General features: G+C 37.1%; 1 protein-coding gene across 1 annotated transcript in view; it reads left to right on the plus strand.

Annotated features, from left to right (window-relative positions):
• The window catches only part of QSER1 (glutamine and serine rich 1), a 77400-nt gene extending 60458 nt beyond the window's left edge, over positions 1–16942 (plus strand). The window contains exons 9-13 of the mRNA XM_082748885.1: positions 3317–3454; positions 5905–6002; positions 9814–9966; positions 12186–12281; positions 13288–16942. Coding sequence (XP_082605011.1) covers positions 3317–3454; positions 5905–6002; positions 9814–9966; positions 12186–12281; positions 13288–13428 — 626 coding nt within the window. The 3' untranslated portion in view covers positions 13429–16942. The remainder of the gene's footprint in view (positions 1–3316; positions 3455–5904; positions 6003–9813; positions 9967–12185; positions 12282–13287) is intronic.
• The last annotated feature ends 7976 nt before the right edge of the window (positions 16943–24918 follow it).

Below are 24918 nucleotides of genomic sequence, written 5' to 3' on the forward strand. Positions count from 1 at the left end.
CTGTAGGTTGACATTTCATTTTTGATAATGTCCACTGGTATACAAAAATTTGAAATTCTAATGAAGCCAAATTTATCTGGTTTTTTTCCTCTATTGCGTAAGCTTTTGGTGTCATATTTAGAATCCATTGCCAAATGCAAGGTCATGAAGATTTACCCCTATATTTTCTTCTAAGAGTTTCATGATTTTAACTCTTACATTTAGGTCATACATTTTTACAGCATCAAAAAAAAATAATACTCATGGGGCGCCTGGGTGGCTCAGTGAGTTAAGCCACTGCCTTCGGCTCAGGTCATGATCTCAGGGTCCTGGGATCGAGTCCTGCATCGGGCTCTCTGCTCAGCAGGGAGCCTTCTTCCTCCTCTCTCTCTGCCTGCCTCTCTGCCTACTTGTGATCTCTCTCTGTCAAATAAATAAATAAAATTTTTAAAAAAAAAATAACACTCATTAATATTACCACTGATCTCATCAGTAAATTCCTTAAGTATTGATTTGGATGTTGTCAGCCTCGTATTGGTAGATACACATTTTCCAAAATTCTGATTTTCATTTGAAACCTCAAATTTTCTCATTGGCAGCAAATGCTGTCAATTGTTTTTGTTGAATGACAGGTCCGCTTCATTAATTTTTAAAAATACCATGTCTACGGGGCACCTGGGTGGCTCAGTGGGTTAAAGCCTCTGCCTTCGGCTCAGGTCATGATCCCAGGGTCCTGGGATTGAGCCCCACATTGGGCTCTCTGCTCAGCGGGGAGCCTTCTTCCTCCTCTCTCTGCCTGCCTCTCCACCTACTTGTGATTTCTGTCTGTCAAATAAATAAATAAAATCTTTAAAAAAAAAAAAGAATACCATGTCTGGGGGTATCTGGGTGGCACAGTTTTTGTTTAAGCGTCTGCCTTCTGCTTACGTCATGATCCCAGGATTCAGGGATCAAGCCCTGCATTGGGCTCCCTGCTCCATAGGAAGCCTGCTTCTCCCTCTCCTACTCCCCCTGCTTGTATTCCCTCTCTTGCTGTGTGCCTCTCTCTGTCAAATAATAAATAAAATCTAAAAAGAAAAATAAAGAATACCATGTCTACCAAATACGCAAGTCTGAATAGGCATAGTGTGTGTGTGTGTGTGTGTGTGTGTGTGTGTGTCAGTCGTCCTTTCAAATGAAAATGGTGTCCCATGGGGAGAAAAGTGACTAGTTCATCTCGTAACTCAATTACATAGATGTTCTTCCTAGAGATAACCATCATAGTTCATAGCAGAAGTGCATATGTACCTCTGATTTCATCACACAGAATATTAAGACATTTTCTTAACAGTAATGATTTAATAAAATTTTTTTACTGCTTCACCAAGAACTATCCTTTTTTTTTTTTTAATTTTTAAATTTTTTATAAGTAATCTCTCCCCAACATGGGATCAAACTCACAACCTCAACCTCAAGAGTTGCATGCCCCACCAAATGAGCCAGCCAGGCACCCCAAGGACTATTAAGTGAAATTGGCTCCCCGCCCTCCCCTTAAAGGCATGGCAGTGAGATGGCAGAGTATATGGCTACTAGTGTAGTTTGGTTTCACCGCCTCAACCCATGCTAAGGCACCAGCAGTTGTACCCATCATTTTTAGAAGTATGAACAGAGTTAAAAAGATAAATAACATTTAATATTTTTATGAAAACAGTTTTGAAATCAGAAACAGGATCTTGAAGGAAACCCTAAGAGGTCCTTAAACCATACTGTAGGAACTGCTACTGGGGTGCCTGTGTGGCTCAGTGGGTTAAGCCTCTGCCTTCGGCTCAGGTCATGATCTCAGGGTCCTGGGATCAAGCCCTGCATTGGGCTCTCTGCTCAGCAGGGAGCCTGCTCCCCCCCCCCACCTGCCTCTGCCTACTTGTGATCTCTCTCTCTCTGTCAAATAAATAAATAAAATCTTTAAAAAAAAACAATTTTTTTTAAAAAGAACTTCTAAAGGCTATGATAATAGTTTGTTAATAACAAAAATTGCAACTGAGTAAATTTTAAAGAGTAATTGGCTTGATTATTAGATTCATGGATCAGGCAACATCCCATCTAGCAAGTAGAGGGGAGGTCAAAAAGGCTACAGAAAAGGAAGGGTTTTTAAGAGTAGAGAGTAAAGGGGCACCTGGGTGTCTCAGTGGGTCAAAGCCTCTGCCTTTGGCTCAGGTCATGATCACAGGGTCCTGGGATTGAGCCCCGCATCAGGTTCTCTGCTCAGCAGGGAGCCTGCTTTCCTTCCTCTCTGCCTACTACTTGTGATCTCTGTCAAATAAGTAAATAAAATCTTAAAAAAAAAAGTAGAGAGTAGAAAAAAATTATTAACAAAGAATCCACTGTTTTAGGCAAGGTCACCCTCCTGAGGTGGATTGAAAGTTATCTATTAGTAAATTTCCTAGTGCTGTCCAGGAAATTCCCATCTTGACTGGTTAAAGGTTACATTTTTGGGGTCTTAAAACTACAGTCAGATTAGGTGTTACTAAGTCTTGTTGGTTTACTGACTTGGGGCCTTAATTAAGTGATACCATTTTGGACCTATGGTTCTTTTTTTTTTTTTTTTTTTTAAGTTATGTGTTTGAATGAAAGTAAAAATTGACACATTTCTAATCTTGCAGTTTTTGCCATTGAATTTCAGTGAAATTTCTCTCTGCATGGGCCATTTTATTTATTTATTTATATTTATATATATTTATATTTTAATTTTGAATAAGCCTTGGCTCTAGGCCAGAATTCTACATAATTTAAGTGTAGAAGTAAAAAAGAAAATATGGCTGTAGATGTCTTAAGGTCTCTTTAATCTAGGGAAACCATGAGTTCTGGAGTAGCACAAGCTGACGGCAGATGTCTATGGTGGGGCCAGGGAAGAAGAAACAGCCCCCCCCCCCCCCCCCGGGGCTGATGTTTACAAATGCTGGGCTGTTCTTATGCTTCAGAGTCCCCTGGGAACACTTAGAAGTATATTTAAGTTTCACTACTACTGCTACCACCCCCTACCAACTTCCCTCTACTGACCTATTCCCTATCCCACCCCCCCAAAAAAGATTCTATTTTAGTAAGTCCAGCAGTCTGGGTTCCTGGTTTGGTTTGGTTTGGTCTGGTCTGGTTTTAAAAGCTCTCTAGTGATTACAATGTACAAACCAGTTTTGGGACTCTCTACCCTGGGGTGTTTTTAAAAGCCAAATGGGCAGAACTGAAAATTTGAAGAAATTTCATCTACAACGTTTGTCCTGTTTATAGGTTCTTGTTATAAATAAAAGTGTTTTTAAAGTTATCAGGAAGGGTCTTTAATATTTTGTCTTTTTTACTCTCCCAGAATTTGATCCTCCAGCTCCCTTTGTCACTCGTTTTTTGAATACAAGAGCAATGAAGGAAACCTTTAAGAGCTACATGGAATTGCTTGTTAGCATTGCTTTGGACCCTGACACAATGCAAGCCTTAGAGAAGAGCAATGGTACAGTCTGCTAAGTAGTGCCTTCTTGGTAGCGCTTCTTGGATCTTCTTTATTCTTGTCTATTAGCTGTGCACTTAATAGATGGATTTTATAATAGATACCTGTACATTGTCAGCTCACAAATTGGTGATATGGATTCTATAAAGTAATTTTATAATTCCTGAATTGTCAGTACTTGAACAGCTTTATATAACTACTCTCTAGTCTTCACTAAGTGTCTTACATGCAAGGTCCAGATGTCAGTATATTCTATTTAATAACAATTGGAAAGATGAACTGGATAATAGTGGCAGAAGGATTAAAATTTTATATTGGTATCTAGTAAAAGATACATCACAGAATATTATTTTCTAATCAATTAATAATAAATCCATATATTATGTTATATTCATTAATATTATTCCTTTATATTCTTCCTTTAGTAACTTTTTCTTACAGTAAAATAGAGATGAAATTAATATCTGAAATAAACTGGTGACCCATGTATTTAATGGTGCTCACTAACATTTACCCCTCAGCTACTATGGCATTCTCCAAGGACAACTGAAAAAAGGGAATAAAATTATTAATGAGCCAGTTTCCATTATCCTTCTATCAAAATTGATTGTGTGCATGTATGATCAAAAGATAGTAACAAAAATCACTAACAATATACTTCAACACAATGCCTAATAATACATATTATTTCCACATATTTTGATATACATTATTCTGTTTGATTCCAGAACAATTCATATAGCCATTTTGTAGATGGCTATATGTGAGCTCATAGAAGTTAAGTGACTTACTTAAGAGCTCACAATTTCCAAGTAGCCAAGAAATGATTAAAACCCAAGGTCTAATTTCTGGTCCATCATTTTTTTGACCATATAATCCGAGGCAGTAATCTGTACGTCAATCATTTTTAAATCATGTAGAGCTAGAAGAAATATTAGAGATTACCTAGTCTAAAACATTTACTTTGTAGACTAAGGTTCAAAGAGATTAAATATATTTCATAGAGTTATAGAACAAGTTAATGGTAGAATAATCACAATTAAAACCCAATACTTAATTCCCCATGTTGGCATTTTTGCCATTAAATGTTTTTTTCACTCAATCAAAACTCCTTGCATCATAGAATATACATATCTTAGTACTGTTGATTCTGGAGTAGTTGTATTTTAAGTGATTTTTTTTTTCTATTGCTTATCATTGTGGGTTTTTTTTCTCCATTTGCTATAAGGAAGAAAGACATTAATTGTTCTATTTTTAAAATAAGCCATAAATGTTTAAAACTTTTTTGTGTGAAATGTAAATTCTTACAGTTTTTGAAAAGGTTTAATCACTACTAGAAAGATGTAACTATCAAGGTGTGGTATAGTGATCTTAGAACTCATTCCTCACTAAGGACTTGTTCTTCAATTAAAAGTGTTCTTTTTGTGCTTGTGTTTGTATTCCAAATACAAAGAATCATTTCATTCAGCTACAAAATTAGTAACCAGATTCTGAGGGTTATATTTTTAGAATATTTTCAGAAAAGTTATTCAAGGTGATTAGTGTTATAAAGTATATTATTATGCTGATCAATTTAAGAAATAATCAAGTAACCTAAGATATTTAATACAGCACCAAAAGTAATAGTCTGATGAAAATGCTTTTCTTAAAGGAGCTTAAAGTTTTTCTAAAGTTTCTTTAGAAAAAGAAAGTGAAAAGTTTTAGTTAGGAATCTTTATCATACTTTTATTCTCCTCTTTTCTGAAATAACTATTTGGCTCTTGTGTTTTTGAAACTGGATTTTGATCATTTTTCTTCCTGTACTTTTTCTTTGGCCCAAACTGAAATTAAATTAAGAATTTCATACTTGGGGTGTGCCTGCATGGCTCAGGCAGGTGGTTAAGTGTCTGCCTTCAGCTCAGGCCATGATCCCAGGGTCCTGGGATTGAGCCCCTCATTGGGCTCCCTGCTCAGTGGAGAGCTTGCTTCTCTCTCTCCCTCTGCTGCTCCCCCTGCTTATGCACTCAAGCTTGCTCTCTCTGTGTCAAACAAAATATAATATAAAATATAAATATTTTTTAAAATAAAATATAAAAAGAATATCATATGTAGTATTTTATAAAATCTTATGATGTCAGACAAATCTGTATTTTATAATATTATTATTTGGATGATAAATGAGGTCTAGAGAAATTAGGCAATGTGCTTACTGGTCACTTAGCTGTCATCAGTCAGTTCTAGTGGCAGAAACCGGGTTAAAACCCAGGGCTTCTGATCCTGTCATCCTTCTATGCTGCTTCTTGCTTGCTTGGCTACTGCAGACCTATTTTTTCAAGTTAGCTACATGTCCAATATTTTAAACATGATACTTATATACACCAGTGAATTTGATGTCATAACTTTGAGGAAAAGTTGAATTTTCAACAAGTTTTTGTGTTGATAATTTATCCTGTTAAACTTTTATCTTGTTTTAGATGAGCTGCTTTTGCCTCATATGAAAAAAATAGACAGCATGCTGAATGATAACCGAAAGAGACTTCTTCTGAATCTTCATTTGGATCAGTCATTCAAGGTATTTCCTTCAGATTATTTATTAGCAAACTCCCTGACAATCAAAGCCTTAAGTGTAATAGGCAGGAAATTTATGAAAGTTCTTCTCAGCTTTGTTCAGTTTTTCACCCAATGAAAGTTTGATTTTTATTCATTACAAGTCTGGTTTGCTTATCTTTTTATTTTATTAAGTCCTTTCTTAGTGTTAATCATTTGCTTTTCTCTGCTTAAATTCATTTTTTAGGCTTTATATTCATCTAGAATTCATTCTACATAATTTCCAAATGCTTTCAAAAGTACTTCCTTTAAACTACCAAATTTTAGTTATTTTTCTTTTAAATCTTTGAAAATTTTCATATTTCATCTATAATTGGCCTTTCCTTAGCAGTAGTTATCAAAATTCCCTTACATGCCTGACTTACTCAGTATCTGAGGAAAAATTGATCTTAACATAATGGCAGATATATATAGGAACTCTAAAATGGTTTTGGTGTTATCAGAAATAGAGAACAACAAAAAGCTAATCTAAACACAGAAAATTTATCACAGAAGCTACTTCATAGTCAAAAAATTCCTAGCTTTTCTTACTGAAAGTATAACATAAAACATTTAGAATCATTTGATTATATCTACTTGGGAGAATTTTTTTATACATTTATATAGCTTTTTATTTTTATCAAGAGACTATTTTTACAGCAGTTTTAGGTTCACAGCAAAACTGAACAGAAAGTACAGAGTCCCCTCTACCACACATGAACAGCTGCCCGCATTATCAACATGTCCCACCAGAGTGGTCCATTTGTCAGAACTGATGAACCTGCACTGACTCATCCTTCTAACCTCAAGCCCATAGTTTGCATGCCTTGCTCATGGTGCTATACATTCTGTTGGTCTGGAGAAAAGTATAATGACGTTACCGACTACTGAAGTGCCCTACTTTAGTTTCACTGCCCTAAAAATCGTCTGTGCTCTATTCATCCCTCCCTCCGTCCCCACCTAACCTCTGGCAACCACCGATCTTTTTTACTATCGCTGTAGTTTTATCTTTTCCAGGATGTCCTGTAGTTGAAAACCATATTACATGTAGCCTTTTCAGATTGGCTTCTTTCATATACTAATGAGAATTTAAGGTTCTGGATGTGACGGCAATCTGGCTGTGACATCTGTCACCCCATTGATCGCCAGGGTTGATTGGCTGATCTGGCTGGCTAGGCCAGTGGCGCCTTCCTCCGTCACCACTCCGTGTGTGTTCCTCCCAAAGCTGCGCACTCTGTCAAAGACCTTTCCCGATAGAGGAGAGGACTGTTCTTCCATCAAGGCTCTACAAGTAGCTGCGCTCCCCTGCTAGAATCTGCAAACAAGCTCTCAGGAATTTGAGGTTCTGGGGCACCTGGCTGACTCAATCAGTAGAGCATGCGTTTCTTGATCTCAGGGTTGTGAGTTCAAGCCCCACGTTGGGCATAGAGCTTACTTCTAACAATAAAAAATAAAGATCTAAAAGATCACTTGTTTAAAAAAAGAATTTTTTCTACCATGTCTTTTTATGGCTTGACAGCTCATTTCTTTTTTATCAGTGAATAATCTTCCATGGCCTGACTATACCACAGTTAATTCATGTACTGAAGGACTTCCTGGTTGCTTCCTAACTTAGCAGTTATCAGTAAGCCACTACGTAAACATTTGTGTGCAGGTTTTTATGTGGTTATAAGTTTTCAACTCATTTGGGTAATTTGTATACCTTTTTCACATCCCTATTTTATCTGAACTCCACATAAAAGTGAAAATTTTAGCTAGGTGGTAATTAAAGCTCTGAGATTGAGTTCAAAATTAAATGACACCAGAGGTGCCCTGGCTGGCTCTATCTACAGACCATGTGATTCTTGGTCTTGGGTTGTGAGTTTGAGCCCCACATTGGGCATAGAGATTACTTTAAAAAAAAAAAAAAAAAAATCAAAGTTCAATGGCACCAGACTACTAATAGCCCTATTCTTCACTGACATGCACTTGCAGAGAAAAAAAAGTCAAAAGGTAGTATAAAACTCAATTCTAAGAATCTGGCCTACTGACTTCTAGTCCAGTATTTTCTGCAGAGAAGAGAATGCTACTGTATGTGTGTTTTCTAAAAATTTACTAGAAAAAAAATTTTATTCTATCTTAAAAATGGCCAGTTTTGGCTACCCATTTTAAAGTGGTTTTTTTTTTTTTTTAAGTCATCCCTACACCCAACATGGAGCTCAAATTTACAACCCCAAGACCAAAATTCACATGTTCCACTGACTTAGCTAGCCAGGCACACATTGGCTAACCATTTAGAAATGTTAAACTGATTCTCTAATAACTTGTATTAAAATAAAGCCCCATTTGGAATTTAATAGATTCAGTAGATATTTAAATTTTATGCAATAGTTTATGATGAAAAGCTGAAAAATTAGTTTTCATATTCTTCTTTTCAAAGAAAAAACAATTTCTAATTTTGAAATTACAGTTATTAATTTTGATTCTTTTCATTTATAGCAATTTGCATTTCAAAGCCAAGATACATGCACAGTATTTAAAATAATAAAATATTATAATAGTAGATTATAAAAGATTAAAAGTTTTTCTGTTCTTTAGAAATAACACCATTACACATGAACTCAGTAATTTAAGGAATCCTAAAGCCTTTTGAGGTTAATCGTGTTCTGTTTTCCTCTGAAATCCATGTGCTTCCAGTCATCTTTAGTGTCTTGTCACAAAAGGTGCTTGAGAACTCATAGTCTGGAAGAGAGCCCTAAAGGTTGTAACTGTTTATAAAACCGTGTATCTTATCAAATGGGGACTTCATTCTGAATAATAAATATTCTGTGAGCACTTGAGCCCTTTTAGTGTCGAAGTACTAAATGACAGTAGTAACGCAGTTTAATCTTTTAAAATAACATTGTTTTTTTGTTTTTTTTTGTTTTGTTTTTGGGGGTTTTTTTGGGGGGTAAACTCTGTCCCCAGCTGAGCCAGCCAGGTGGCCTTAAAACAATACTTAAACTAGTTAAATTTAGCTACAAATATCATTCAGTTATTATTTGCAGTTTTTCATGTCCATATGATTTGCCAAATGGATAAGGACAAAATATGCCAGTGACTTTTTAAAGAGTGGCCTAGAATTGGTTTGGTTTTGTGGCCACTACGTCATCAGTGAGTAACTACCATGTCATTGTGGCCAGAAAATGCATCAAAGTCTGTTTTAGATTGTTTTTATATAGCTGAGGTCAAAAGAAGCAGAGAGGTAGTGAAGCCAGAGAAGTATTATAATGCAGCTTGTTTTCACTGTTCTCATCAGGGAGGGATCCCGATCATCTGGGATCAGATCCCAGATCTGATCATCAGGGATCAGATCCCGATCATCTGGGATCTTTATGGCCAAGAAGTGTGGCCAAGGGTGTGGCCAAGAGGCAGGGTGTTGACAGTGGTTGAATTGGTAGAGCTTTGAAGAAACTTGTGTCCCTCTTTCTCCCACTTTGAAGCCACAGAGAGCATTTCTAGAACTCTCTGGCTTGTTAAGGAGTCCCTACAGGGCCATGCGCTATTGGCGTAGAGCAGGTCCTAAGGTAAGGTTCATCCAGATTCAAGGGATGAGGAAATAGATTCCACATTTTGATGGAGGAGCTACAAAGAATTTATGGCTCTGTTTAATGCCCATGTGTATTTCTATATTGTGTATATTTATCATACCCCATCTATATACATGTGTGTACTATATATGAATGTATGTATATGTTTCTGTATTTTTTAAATAAGTTGAATAGCAGGAAGTTAGTTAGTTTTCTTCTGATGTCAGTTATTTTTTCTTTATTTTAAAGAATGCTTTGGAAAGCTTTCCCGAACTAACGATAATTACTCGAGACTCTAAAGCAAAGAGTGGGGGTTCTACTATCTCTAAAATCAAAATGAACGGCAAAACTTACAATAAGAAAACTCTAAGGACTTCTAAAACAACCACCAAATCTGCACAAGTAAGTGTATATGGATTGTTACAATTATACCTTTTCCAGTTAATATAATTCCTCTTAAAATTTTGAAACAGGGGCACCTGGGTGGCTTAGTGGGTTAAAGCCTCTGCCTTCTGCTCAGGTCATGATCTCAGGGTCATGAAATGAAGCTCCACAATGGGCTCTGTGCTCAGCAGGGAGCCTGCTTCCCCCACCACCACCACCACCCCCTACCTGCCTCTCTGCCTACTTGTGATCTTTGTCTGTCAAATAAATAAAATCTTTTAAAAATATAAAATAATAAAATAAAATACTGAAACAAAGGGCGCCTGGGTGACTCAGTCATTAAGCGGGCTCAGGTCATCATCCTAGGGTCCTGGGATTGAGACCCACATCAGGCTTCCCTGCTCAGCAGGAAGCCTGCTTCTCCCTCTTCCATTCCCCCTGCTTGTGTTCCTTCTCTTGCTGTATCTCTCTCTCTCTCTCTCTCTCTGTCAAATAAATAAATAAATTAAATCTTTTAAAAATAATAATATAAAATATTGCAACAAGCAAATACTTTTTTTTTTAGGAAGTTACATTTTTTTTTTTAAAGATTTTATTTATTTATTTGACAGAGATCACAAGTAGGCAGAGAGAGGGAAGAGGGAGAAGCAGGCTTCCTACTGATCAGAGAGCCCAATGCGGGGCTTGATCCCGGGACCCCAGGATCATGACGTGAGCCTAAGGCAGAGGCTTTAACCCACTGAGCCACCCAGGCACCCCTTTGCTATGTTATTATTAACTGTGAAGTCTTTTTTCAGGTAGGAAAGAACAGCTTTAGCTCAAGGAACAGAGACTTGGTCTTATTTTGTTTTTCTCCATTGTCCAGCATAGTATCTGTATGTAGTTAGTGCTTGCAGATTTTTTTTTTTTTAAGATTTTATGTATTTTATTTGAGAGAGATTAAGAGAATGAGTGGGAGGAGGGCCAGAGGGAAAAGCAGACTCTCTGCAAAGCAGGGAGCCAGATGCAGGACTCCATCCCAGGTCCCTGGCGATGACCTGAGCCACCCAGGCACCCATTACTTGCAGATTTTAAAAATAAATGAATAGGGCGCCTGGGTGGCTCAGTGGTTAAGCCGCTGCCTTCGGCTCAGGTCATGATCTCAGGGTCCTGGGATCGAGTCCCGCATCGGGCTCTCTGCTCAGCAGGGAGCCTGCTTCCTCCTCTCTCTCTCTGCCTGCCTCTCTGCCTACTTGTGATCTCTCTCTGTCAAATAAATAAATAAAATCTTTAAAAAAAATAAATAAATAAAATAAATGAATAGGCAAGGAATTACCTGAAGGCTGTACTTACATTTTCTGTATTTTTTTTTGGTCATTAGATATAAACGCATACAGATAAGTGAATGTGAACATATTTCATAAGATTCAGTATTCCATATCTGTAAAATTATGGAAATTGGAATTCACTCATTCTCAAACATTGTCTAAATTACTGCCTTTTTAGAAATCCGTTTAGTAGCATATCTATTTCACAACAAAAATATCCTCTCTAAAAACACATTTACAAATGCATGAAAACGTATGCTTTTGCCCTTTGTGCAAATGTAAGAGCAGTCCAGTTAAGCTTCACCAGTGGGAAACTTTAAAAAGAGCCTCGTTCATTCTTTCAGTAAAATATTTTGAGTGCCTGTTGTGTGCCAAATACAGTTCTAAGTACTAGGAATAGAACTGTGAAAAGTGGCCAAAACTTCCTGCCCTCATATAATTGATAGCGGTAGGGGTTATACGTAATAAATAGAAATATATACCAGTTTTAGTTAGGTTAAAAACAAGTTATTAAAAATAAAGTTGCAGAACAATATGTGTAGTAGGATTTCCTTCCCATTAGAGAATTGGTGTCATTAATACATGTTATACATGGGGGGGAAAACGTGCTTTAAGAGATTATAGGATTCTTTTTTAAAAGTTTTCTTGTATGTCTACTGTTTAAATTTTTCTGTTTAAATTTTTTGAAATATTGTGTTTATATTCAGAAAAAAGGAGTGAAGATTCTAAAATACAATTTAAATTTTTATTTTGAATAAGCCTCTTATCCATATTTAAGCCTATATCTAGCAGTATCAGTCATTTCATTTTTAAAATTTCCATTCAGGCTTCTGGTCTAATATTTTTGTAAAAGTATTCAGAGCTCAAATATTCCATGAAATAAATATGCCTATGAAATAAATATGCCTATAAACTCTTTTGTTTTTATAGGAATTTGCTGTCGATCCAGAGAAAATACAGCTGTATTCTTTATATCATTCACTCCATCATTATAAATACCATGTTTATCTGATATGTAAAGATGAGGTAATTTTTTTTCATTTATTTAAAAAAGAAATATTTTTCTGAACTCTAAGGAGACTGTAGCTGTAGTACTTTTTAGTACTCAAAGAGAACTGTTAAACACATGTGTCTGTATTGTCTTATAAAAATGTTCTCCTGAGTGTCTCTGTTGTGTGTTGTTCTCATACTAATCTGAGGCTCTTACAGAAGCTGTAAGTGGTAATGTTTTTAAGCTGTTTTGCTTGCTTTACTTTGCCATAATAAATGGGACTTGATTTCATTTTCTTCACTTATAATACATAATGATCCTGCTTTAATTCACTTCAGTCACTGCTTTGATATCCTGACATCATCCTTATTACTGGAATGGCCTTGTCCCACCTCATTGCTGAGAGGAAGGGATTTTTGTGTGTTGGCAGGAAGAAATGATAGTTAAAATTTAATTGTAAGTTTTAGGTATTATAATTTAAGTTGCTCAGGATTTATATATGACAACAATACCATTTTGTGGCTGGAAAATAATGATCAATTTCCTCAAAGCTTAAACAGCTGTAGACTGTACTTTTTTGATCAGCACTACCAGTTGTTTAACTGAGAGTTAAGTTGGATTGAGGCTACACTTTTAGCATTTGATGATAATCAGTGGAAAGATGTTCATAAATCTAACCTCTAGCAAAGGAGAAAATAAAGATGGTTGTGCAAAATATGAAGACTATTTTTACAATGCCTTGAAATGCAAGACCCCAAAATCTGTCACTTAGCTTTTAACATAACTGGAAGGAATTCAGAAAGTTTGAACCATTTTTTTCTAGCCTTCCTCTTTGCCCTCATGGAGCTAGAAATGACAGGATTAGACTTCACCCAAATTTATGCAAAATAATCATTCTCCATGGATGAAATTTTTTTTTAATCAGTATTTATAGGTATAGTCATAAAATCCTTTTCATTCAAGATACAGAAACCATAAACCCTTATGAAGAGCTAATGAAGTGAGAAGTATAAGCTAATGTGGTAATTCTCTTTATTTTAGATTTCTTCTGTGCAGAAAAGAAATGAAGACTTAGGACAGGAAGAAATTGTTCAACTTTGTATGAAAAATGTAAAATGGGTGGAAGACCTATTTGAAAAATTCGGAGAACTTCTAAATCATGTACAGCAGAAATGTTCCTAACGTTTCCACAAAGGTTCCGTCTGTGTTATGGCACTAATGAACTGGCAGAGGCGGGGGGCCCAAGGGGGGATAGGGCACCCGATAAGTGAATGTCAGGCACACCTGCTTTGCTCATAGAACTTACTGATGACCTCTGCTCAAGGACAGTTGGTGCTGCCCAGGAAGTCAGTCCTTTGGAAATGGACCTAAAATCCCACCACATTTTTATCCTAATGAATGATTTTTCTATTTTGTAAACCATTGGGTAACTGAGTTTTATTTTCAGAAATGTTTTTTGACAAATGATGAAGCATGCACTAAATATAATTTTTCTTTATTGCTAGAGAGATAACACTTAAGTAACTTGATTATTTTTTTCCTGACTCTGACTAAACACCAGAACGAAAGAGAGGTGGCACCAAATGCCTATGTTTATATTCGTGTCTGGCCACAAAACAGAAAGTATTGTACATTATGTAAACAGATCTGGTGTGATGTGACATTTTGTATGAGAATATCCTCAATTTAAAATATGAAATTCAGAAACTGCATTCTGCTTTACGAACTCCTTTTACTCTTAACATGTTCAGGAAACTGGATGTGGAATTGGTGCAATTCTAGGACTGCTTTTTGTGTCAAATTATATTGTAATGAAAAAAACAATGACATACTATTTTCCCTATCTCAAAGAAAAGTATTTTCCTTTATACTGTTTTTTCCTTTGGAAAAATTTTCAATTGTACATTTTATTTCACTAATAGTTGTATTTTTCACAAGGAAAATGTTGTGGTTATAATTATGTTTGATGTATCTGTACTACACTTTTCATTATTTTCAGTAAATCTTATTTAGTTATATATTGAATTTCTATTGTGAATTCTATCTTAAGGTAACCATTTTTGTTTATACGGATTTGCTTCAGTGTTATCCAGAATATGCATTCAGTACTAGAATTAGTGTAGCTTTATAAGTGGAGTTGTGTTAGACACTGCAGTCATTTTCTAATTCATGGAAATCAATTCCTTACTAAACTAGTACTTGAATAACCGATTTGTCAAAATCAAAATTAACTACCATTATACATTTGGAAGAATAAAATTTATAATTAGGCTACATGCAGTGTTAAACACAGCTTACCTGACACTTAGAACTGGAAGTGGTAGAACTCTCCTTTTGGTGCCTTTCCAACCTTTATACATGCTGTTGTAGCTTCCTTTAGTTTGATAGCTAGTGTTTCCAGTAGTTTAGCTGAGACAGTGAATGTATTAGGTTCAACATGACCTTTTGTTTTATTTGTGTTTGCCAACAGGATGCCTTATTTGTTTGAGAAAAAAAGATTTACTAGTGTCCTTCTTAAACGATCTCCTTTTTTAGGATTCTAAAGAAGTTGTTAATCATCATACTTTTTGTTTATTTTACCACCATTTAGTGCCTTAAGTCCTATCAAGAAAGCAGTGTTCCTGCTCATTGCCCAAATAAGACATGCTTATGTGGACATTGCTATTGTCTTGATTTTGAGTTAACAGGCCAACTTCTTATACTTAAAACCTTGGTAAACTGGCAAAAAATTAAAGATAATATGTGACTTGATTTGAGAATAAGAAATTGTAGCATTGGGTAGGAAATAAGTATTTGAGTTAAGCTTACATATTTATTTCTAATGGTTATCTTCTTAAAAGCAATAATCCTTAATCCAACAATCTTCATACCTGCCATTAGACAAGGTAATAATAGAAGTTTCTTTCAATGGTTAAATATTCCGTTTCTGAGAGTTTAAACAGTTTATTTTGGAAAACAAAAGTAACCTAAATCCATTTTGCCTAACTCAAGTGAGATGTATCAGCAGTGAGAGCATCATAAAATTGATTTCGCCAAGTGGAGAAGAGTAGGAAGCAGCCATATTTCTTTCTGATACTGACTCTGGACAGAATTTGTTTCTTTCATTTCCAAGGTGCAGAATAGATAACTACATCTCCTAATGTAGTGTTATACGTACATACCTTTACTCCCCCAGCTTACTTTCCTGAATCACTGATGGTTAAACATTTTTAAAAGCCATCGTGCATTTAGGTAACACTTGAAGTACATGTTTGAAATCACTAGCCATGTCTCCTTCGTAAGGCCCGTGGAAAACAGGAACATTTCCTTAAAGTTGATCTTATCTTTCCTATAGAAAATAATCCATTTCCTTTTCAACTGCAGTTGCCCTCAAAATGTTGGCAGTGTATTCATTTTAGTAAAACAAGTGTTTTCATAAAATCAGAGGCCAGTCTTTGATAACTGCCTGCAAGAGACCTAGTTCTTTGGTACCATCTTCTCTCAGTTGATCATATATTATAGACAATGACATCAAACTTGGACCTTAGCAAAAAGTGGAACTCTTCTTAAAATGTCCATTCACGAGTCCTTTCTTTGTATGAAGTTGAATAAATACTTAGCTGATTAGTATTCACATTCCTTGCCAGGGAGTTTGAAATTTATTATCTAGAAATAATTTTAGGTTGTAGATAGAGTTAAAGAGGTAAAGCACATATTGCCACCATCCAGGAAAACATTTTTATGTAAGATTGGACTTTCCTCCCTACAAATACCTGGAAATAATTTAATATAAAAAATCACTTTGTGTTGGTGTTTATTTCTAGTTCAGATCAACAGTTATAGAAGGGACTTCCTTGTTCCCATTTTCATGATAACTCAGTTTCCACTTATTTGATCCTCTAATGAAGTCACAAATTTATCATGACTTAAGAATTATGGTAAGTCAACAATAGAAACCGTCCATTTTTCTATTATATTATCAAATAGAAAACATTGGTGAGATGGAAAAATCCTAATTGAAAACAGCTTAGAAAATGTTCAGATTACCTTTAAGTTTCTAAAGTTCTTTAAATTTCTAAAACTGAAAAATGAAAATTACAGGTGATTCATACCTTATTACTCTTTTCGGAGCTTTCCTCACTTTTTTTTTTTTAAAAATCTCACTTTCCTTTTAATATATATATTTATTTTTGTTGAAACAGCTGTTTTCCAATGTGTGATTTTGGAGATAAACCCATATAAAACCAGTATAGCAGCAAGGTTATTGAATCAGCCTTGGGTCCCAAAAGTTGCTTCAGATGTGCAAATTGTGAATTTTTACTGTATTTGTAGAATACAGCTTTTGTTTTAAACTGTAGTTCCATCTGCTTCTCAAAAATGCTTTTCAAATATAGTAAACTGTCCCAGGATAACTGCTTCTACCTGTGTCAACTGCATTTGACACTTAACTGCACAAATGAACAATGTACACTATTGGTTGTACATTAACTCACATGTACAACTTTGGCATCTATGTTCACAAATGCATGTTTTCAAAAATCACCTTTATTTATAAGTGACAATAATTGAAGTTAAGGATACAAAGAAACCTGCATTTGTATCCCAGAGTTTTAAGTGGTCCATAATACAATGTATGGAAATGTGAAAGACAATTTTGTATATTTGTTTGTTACTAACTCAGATCATTAAAATGAAAACAATTTTTTAAACAACAAAATCAGAATGTTTTGAGGTTTGTTTGTTTGTTTGTTTTTTTAAGAACTGAAAACTGAGGTATTCTATTATCCAAAAGCATCATCACATTATAAGTTCTTCATACAATACAGCGTGTTATAAAGTCCTAAACAAATTTATTAGGAACAAGTCTATATAAGCTATTGAGTAGATAAAAAATAGTGTATCCTGACTCCTTAATTTTCAGAATAATAAGATCCTGCTTTTATCTTCATATGATATTTAAAAACTTTATTTCAGGTAAATATATATTCAGCATATTTGCTGTGCTTTGATTAGTTTAAGTAATCTCTAAGGGCACCTGGGTGGCTCAGTAAATTAAACATCTGCCTTGGGCTCAGGTCATGATCCCGGGATCCTGGGATCAAGCCCCACATCGGGTTCCCTGCTTGGCAGGGAGTCTCCTCCCTCTTTCTCTGCCTCTCCCCCTGCTCTTGCTTTCTCTCTCTCTCAAATTAATAAAATCTTTTTTTTTTTTTATAAATAAATAACGTAATCCCTACACCCCAGCATGGGGCTCGAACTTACAACCTGAGACCCAGAGTTGCATGCTCCACTAACTGAGCAGGCCAAGCACCCCAGTTAGTTTTGATTATAAAAGCATTTTCAAAAAAGAAAAAAAGCATTTTCATTCCTTGACTTACTTTATATTGTTCAAATCTAAATCTAATCAATGATCTCTATCAAAAAATATTTTAAAACTCTGTAACATTGCTGTTTTATTTTCCATTCATTGCTAAAACTGTTCATTTTAGAAAATAGTCATTCAAATATCTTAGAAAATAGTCATTAAAATTATCCATATTGCAAACCTAAATGATAGCAATTCTACCCTGCTTTGTTAATGTCCTGTTACTTTCTGGTTCTTTTTATTATTCTTTTTTAAAATGCATTTTGTATCTCAGAGAAGCTCTCTAAAATCAATTATTTAACCTGAACTTCTCAAAGAAGATGTGAAAGAGGATACTTCTCTTTGTTTTCCATACAGAAATATTTTTATTGCCAGGAAAATAATAAAGCTACCTACTTACTGTTAAAAAAAAAAAGTCAAAAAATATGAAAGTGTAAAGAAAAAGGTAGAAAGCACTTTCTTAACTCTTGAAATCAGTGTAGAATATGCTTTTAATTCCCAGTCCAGGATGGATCACAAAAATTAGGTATTATGGATGGGCCATTCTCTGTGGTGTGGCGCTTTTTTTTAAATGTTATTTTACTTAGATTCAATCAATTAACATAGTGTATCATTAGTCTCAGAGGTAAAAGTCAGTGATTCATCAGTTGCACGTAACACCCAGTGCTCATTACATCAGGTGCCCTTCTTGCCCATCACCCAGTTACCCCATCCCATCAACCACCTCCCCTCCAACAATCTGGTGCGGCTTTCAGTAAATTCCTAGATTTCAGAGACACTTGTGTTTAAATGAAGATAAAGTCACATTCCAGAGTGAAATAGAACCCATCTGGATTATTGATCATTTTAGGTTATGTATATACATCTGTTCTTAAGACAGCATGAATAATTTAGAGCTGACTGGTTTCAAATAAAAGGAAGATACAATTACCTATTAGTCTATTGTTAAACCTTATCTATTTTGTGATGTTAATTGGGAGTCAAGAAATTGCTCTGCAGAATAACTTCTGTTTTACATATAATTTATCTGTGACACATAGAGTGGTAATTTTCACCCAAATCAAATAAAGATTTAATTATTTATTTTAAAGATTTTATTAATTTGTTTGACAGCGAGAGAGGGAACACAGGCAGGGGGAGCTGGAGAGGGCAAGTAGGCTTCCCACTCAGCAGGGAGCCCTCAAAGGGCTCATTCCAGGACGCTGGGATCATGACCTGGGCAGAAGGCAGACACTTAACAAGTGAGCCACGCAGGCGCCCCTAAAGATATTCTTTTAATTTAGCTCCTTTTATAATATTTAGAAAAGGCAACAGTGAAAATCACTTAAAATATGGAATAAAAAATAATGGACATGGTAGAAATGTTTTTCCTAAATTGCAGGGAGATGAGCTTCCTCTTGTCTGCTCTTCGCAATCTTACCATGGCTTTTCTTTGCCTTTAACCCGGACTCTTACCACAGTTTAAAAGGGCTTTATGAAATGAGACGGTCCCTCCTTAACTCTCCTGCCTTTTTTTTTTCCCTATTTGTGGCTCAGGCTTAAGGAACATCTTCAAATTCCTCCAGTGTTTTTTTTTTTCTTGCCTCCAGTCCTTCATGTTCCCCATGCTGAACTAGGCTTCCTTCATCTCTTAATTCTCCAGATTTCACTTCAATATCACTTCCGTTTAACATAAGAGGTTTTAACCCTCTGAACCAGATTATGTGCCCTATAATTCCTCTAATGTAGCTTTTACTACACTTTGTTAAGGTTGCTTGTTTGGTGGTCTTTCCAGTGCTGTTCTATGATGGGGCGTATGTGTGTTTTGCTTACCGTTGCATTCCCAGCATCCAGCACAATATCTGATCTCATTCAATATTTAACAAATAACTGGATATGTAAGGAAAGCACAGAGATCATTAAAAAGGTAAAAACAGAACAGTATTCATTGGATTTTGCAATGAACGCGTTAAGGACTTTAGTAATATGTAATTGCAGCATGGGAAGAAAGTGACCACACCAAGAGTTTGTACAATAGAAATATTTTTGATATTTTATGAAAAAGTGAAAGGTAGTGGCCATGGTTTTTCACATTTTTGTCCTCATCTGCAGAGAACCCAGGGACCATGATTTCCCATTCCTCTGTCCTTTGGGCTCGAGACTCCAGATGAGATAATTAGGGAACAAAGTCCTGGTAAAAGTAAGTGAATGTTTCTGTTAAAAGTACTCCCTGCGGGGGCTCCTGGGTGACTCAGTGGGTTAAAGCCTCTGCCTTCGGATTAGGTCATGGTCTCAGGGTCCTGGGATCCAGACCCGCATCGGGCTCTCTGCTCGGTGAGGAGCCTGCTTCCCCCTCTCTCTCTGCCTGCTTCTCTGCCCACTTGTGATCTCTGTCTGTCAAATAAATAAATAAAATCTTTAAAAAAATTAATCCTTTGTATTTAAAAAAAAAAAAAAAGTACTCACTGCTTGCTGTGACAATTCACAGACCTGTACCCCTGGGGCTAATAATACATTATATGTTAATTTTTTTAAAAAAGTACTCATTGTGAGCGAAGTACTCTGAAGAGGGAGAGTTTGTCTGCTTGGGGAGTGTCAGGCAGGGCTTCGTGAGGTAGTAATAATGATTAAGCCAAGTCTCAAAGGTTGGGAAGAATTTTACACAAAGCTGGATGAAGAAAAAGGCATAATAGTTGGTTTGTATTCAGGAAGATCGTTTCTACTTGCCACTAAACTAGCTCTGTCCTCGGGCCTGTCACGTGAAGCCTAGTCTGGATCTAGTTTTTCATCCTGAGAGTGAGGTAAGAAACAAAGTCTTCTAAAGCTATTAATATTCTTCGCTTCCAGGGAGACTGGAATGTTGAGAGAAACGCGAAGTTGTTTCAGTGGCAGGGAGTTATGGCAGAAGGGGAAGATGATTTTACTGTGTTATTTCCAAGTTTTTACTAACTTGCAAGACTTAGATCAAAATAATTAGTAATTTGTACACACACACACCATGGCCATACTTAGTTTACCTTGTGACAGTAGGTTAAGATTAATTAGAAACACGTCTGCTGTTGGGGCACCTGGGTGGCTCAGTGGGTTAAGCCTCTGCCGTTGGCTCAGGTCATGATCTCAGGGTCCTGGGACCGAGCCCCACATTGGGCTCTCTGCGGGGAGCCTGCTTCCTCCTCTCTCTCTGCCTGCCTCTCTCCCTACTTCTGATCTCTGTCAAATAAATAAATAAAATCTTAAAAAAAAAAGAAAAAAGAAAAGAAAAGAAACATGTCTGCTATCAGCAGTCCGTTGTGAAGTGCCTAAGGTCATAATCTACATCGTCTTCATCTTTCTAACTCCAACAGCATGAAGTCTTTTACCCAATAGGCACCAAATAGGTGTGTATGTTGTTGTTTTTTAAAGAATTTATTTATTTGACAGATCACAACTAGGCAGAGAGGCAGGCAGAGAGAGAGAGAGAGGGAAGCAGAAGCAGGCTCCCTGCTGAGGAGGGAACCTGATGCAGGGCTCAATCATGACCTGAGCTGAAAGCAGAGGCTTAACCCACTGAGCCACCCAGGTGTGTGTTTAAGGGACGGGTGATATATACATGAGTGGTCGTTTGCAATCAGTCTAGAGTGTTTTCGAGCTGGCCTGTCAATAGTTCAAAATGCCATTTTTGTCCGTGGTCCATCCCCTGCTTTCTCTTTTCTGTCTTCAAAAGAAAACATCTCTTGGTCGTCTGGCTGGCTCAGTCGGAAGAGCATGCAACTCTGGATCTCAGATCTGTGAGTTAGAGCTCATGTTGGGTGTAGAGATCACATTAATAAATAAAATCCAGGGGCACCTGGGTGGCTCAGTGGGTTAAGCCGCTGCCTTCAGCTCCGGTCATGATCTCAGGGTCCTGGGATCGAGCATCGGGCTCTCGGCTCAGCAGGGAGCCTGCTTTCCTTCCTCTCTCTCTCTGCCTGCCTCTCGGCCTACTTGTGATCTCTCTCTGTCAAATAAATAAATAAAATCTTAAAAAATAATAAAATAAAATCCAAAACATCTCATTATACCCATCCTTTGCATGTCATGCTCTTAGGTCTTCCTGCGCTTGCTTCTCAACAGACCAAAGTCCATTCTCATAATTCTTATATTTAATTTCCATTTAATCGATGGAAGTGAAAGGGCTATCACCTGTCAATGAGCACCTGTCTTTAAGCGGTGAAGCAAGAGAATTCAAAACACTAGCAACAGCTTAACTGAAAGAACCAGGCTTCAGAATGAATTTTTTAAATTAGCCTTGTTTACCTACTCTTTTATCAATGACTTAAAAACTGTTAGTGGGCCAATCAGTAGAAGGTCTTCCAATGCCAGTTCTCCATTGAGCTAATTATGAGATAAGGTTATTTGACTTAAGTAGAAGTCAGGAAGTCAAGGTTTTTTTTTACAGGTGATGCTAATGCAAACGCATTAACGTTATCACAGGAGTTTGCAAACAATTCACTATCAAAAAGATTATGTATTAAAGCACCATTCACAAAGCATTGCAAGGGGAAAATGTGCTGTTTTAAAGAATGCCCATGCTCCTGAACAAACACTGCGCCCTCCAAGTGAGAAACAGAAGTCATCACTGACTGGTGGCTGAGCACCACTCTATTTGCTTTCTTGGGCTACCATAGATTTAGGGAGTTCAAACAACACAGATTTATTTCCCACAGTTCTGGATGCTAAAAGTCCCAGATCAAGATCCAGAAGTCAGTTCATGGTGAGGGCTCTCTTCCTAGCTTGCAGATAGCTACCTTCTTGCTGCGTCTTCATGTGACAGAGAGCAAGTTCTCTGGAAGGGCACTAATCCCAACATGAGCACCCCACACTTCTGACCTCATTTACCCCTAATTACCTTTCAAACATTTCGTCCCAAATAACACCACATTGAGGGTTAGGGCTTCAACATATGAAGTGGGGACAGGGGACAAATGCATTCAGTCCATAACTGACGGGTCAACTATGACAAGGTGAAAGTCTGCCCTGCAAATAGCCATCACTGATTGGCTTAAAATCCAGAAGCAAGAACATAGTTTATATACAACCCCTCTCTTCAGAGGGTCACAATGAAACTTCCTTAGCATAGAGGTCAAAGACTTGCCACTTCGAACTTCACATAGACAGTAATATACTGTCGGTTCCTAAATAAACCTTATCTTTCCCATGTCTCTCACTGTCATTTACTTGGTCCAAACCATCAACTGTCAGGATACGGTAACCTATTGTAAGGGCCTATTCAGCCAGAGCAGCCCCAGCCCCACCCCGGTTGAACTGCCATTTTGCTGTAAAGCTTAAATAGACCTTGCCCCCCCACCCAGGGGAACTTATTTAAAAGCAAGTCTGGGAAACCAGTCCCACGTAACAAAGTCCTAGTACAAGGGTGGGTCAGGCCAGGTGGAGGTATTCAATCAGTGGGGGCACATACTGTCTCCTAGCTACCAAGGAGTATGGGCCCCCGGCCTTTGGGAGCCTTTTGGCACCAATCCTAACCAAGGTGTGATAGGCTGGTTCAAATGTCTACTAGGGTAAATTGTAATTCAATTTGTCACCTAGCATCACTGTGGAGTTTCCTGTGTGTGTTACAATCTCATTGGCCACCTGTGTGTGGCCAGGCCCAACCACATGGACTTTGCTCTATAAAAGTTAGTCTGGAAAGCAGGGAGGGGTCCTCCTGTCTGGAGGGGCAGCCCTGACCGGTCTGTTTGATTCCTGATGCTTGGCGCGAAATAAAGCTTTGCTTGACCTTCGCTTTGTATCAGTCTCGCTCCTTTAATCACGGACCCATTATTGGGGTACCCAATTTGGGGGGGACCCAACACGATAAATTGCTGTCTCCCCACTTCCTGTCTTGCTTTTCCTTCCATGCATTCTCCACACAGCAGTCAGTGATTTTTTAAAAAACTGATCATGTGCCTCCCCATTGAAAACCCTCAAATGCAGTCTGTTGCTCTTAGAAGAAAGACCAAAATTCACACCTGAAACTAATATGACAGTGTATGTTAATTATTCTGGAATTAAGGAAGGAAGGAAGGGAAAAAAAAGAAGGAAAAGGAAGGAAGAAAAGGAAAGAAGGGAATAGGAAGGAAGGAAGGGAGAGAATAAGGACCAAAATGACAACTTCCACTTTCAGACATGGTAGAGTAACAGGGTAAATCCAAATGGCGCCTGTAGGTCTTCTTAAATTAAGGAGGCAAACTTCAGTCTTTGGGGAGGCCTAGGCAGTTGGAATTTGCAGTGTAGAAGACCTGAGAGAAGGGAGTTGATGAGGATTAAATTCTGGAGATACTCAGAGGTTTCCAACTAGTACTGATTCCGACTAATACTGACCAGCTCACATGGAGGAGGAAACTACCAAGGCCAAAAATAAGGACCAGAAATTCCAGTATAACAATCCCCTGAGCTCACACAAGGACTGACAGGCTTCATGTTCCCACCAGTCAGATTGGAGAGACGTCCTAACACAACATCAGCAGAGCACTCAGAAAATTATTATTATCTCACTAGCGCAACAGAACTGAACCTAGACTAAAGGCTGTTCTGGACCCATCTAACAAAGCTTAAAGCTAGCTTGAAAAAAATTAAATTATTTCCAAGTCACTTAATTGAATCCTAGAACAAATTCCAAAAATATATTGAGGAATCGTTTAAAAAATCCAACACCCAGGGGTGCCTGGGTGACTCAGTGGGTTAAGCCTCTGCCTTCGGCTCAGGTCATGGTCTCAGGGTCCTGGGATCAAGCCCCACATGGGGCTCTGTGCTCAGTGGGGAGCCTGCTTCCCCCCCACACACTGATGCTCTGCCTGCTTGTGATCTCTCTCTCTGTCAAATAAATAAATAAAATATTTTAAAAAATATATCCAACACCCAACAATGTAAAATTCACATTGTCATCAAATCAAAAATAACCAGGAATACAAAAAGCAAGAAAATACAACTCTGCTGAAGATTTGTAGAAAACAGAATCCATTGTGTGCACTGTCGATAGGAAAGTAAATTGGTGTAGCCACTCTGAAAAACAATATGGAATTTACTTTAAAAACTAAAAATAGAGGTATTGAATGAGTGAGTAATTTTTCTGGATATTTACCCAAAAGGAAAAAAAAAAAAACAAACCACTAATTTGAAAAGATGTACCCTTGAATTTACTGCAGCACAATTTATAATAGCCAAGGTATGGAAGTGACCTAGCTGTTCATCAGGTGATGAATGGGGACACCAGAGTGCCTCAGTCAGTCAGTTGAGCATCTGCCTTTGGCTCAGGACATGATCCTGGAGTCCCAGGATTGAGCTCCACATTGGGCTCCCTGCTCAGCAGGGAGTCTGCTTCTCCCTCTCCT

This window comes from Mustela nivalis (assembly GCF_964662115.1).
Source record: "Mustela nivalis genome assembly, chromosome: 9".
NCBI classification, from domain to species: domain Eukaryota; kingdom Metazoa; phylum Chordata; class Mammalia; order Carnivora; family Mustelidae; genus Mustela; species Mustela nivalis.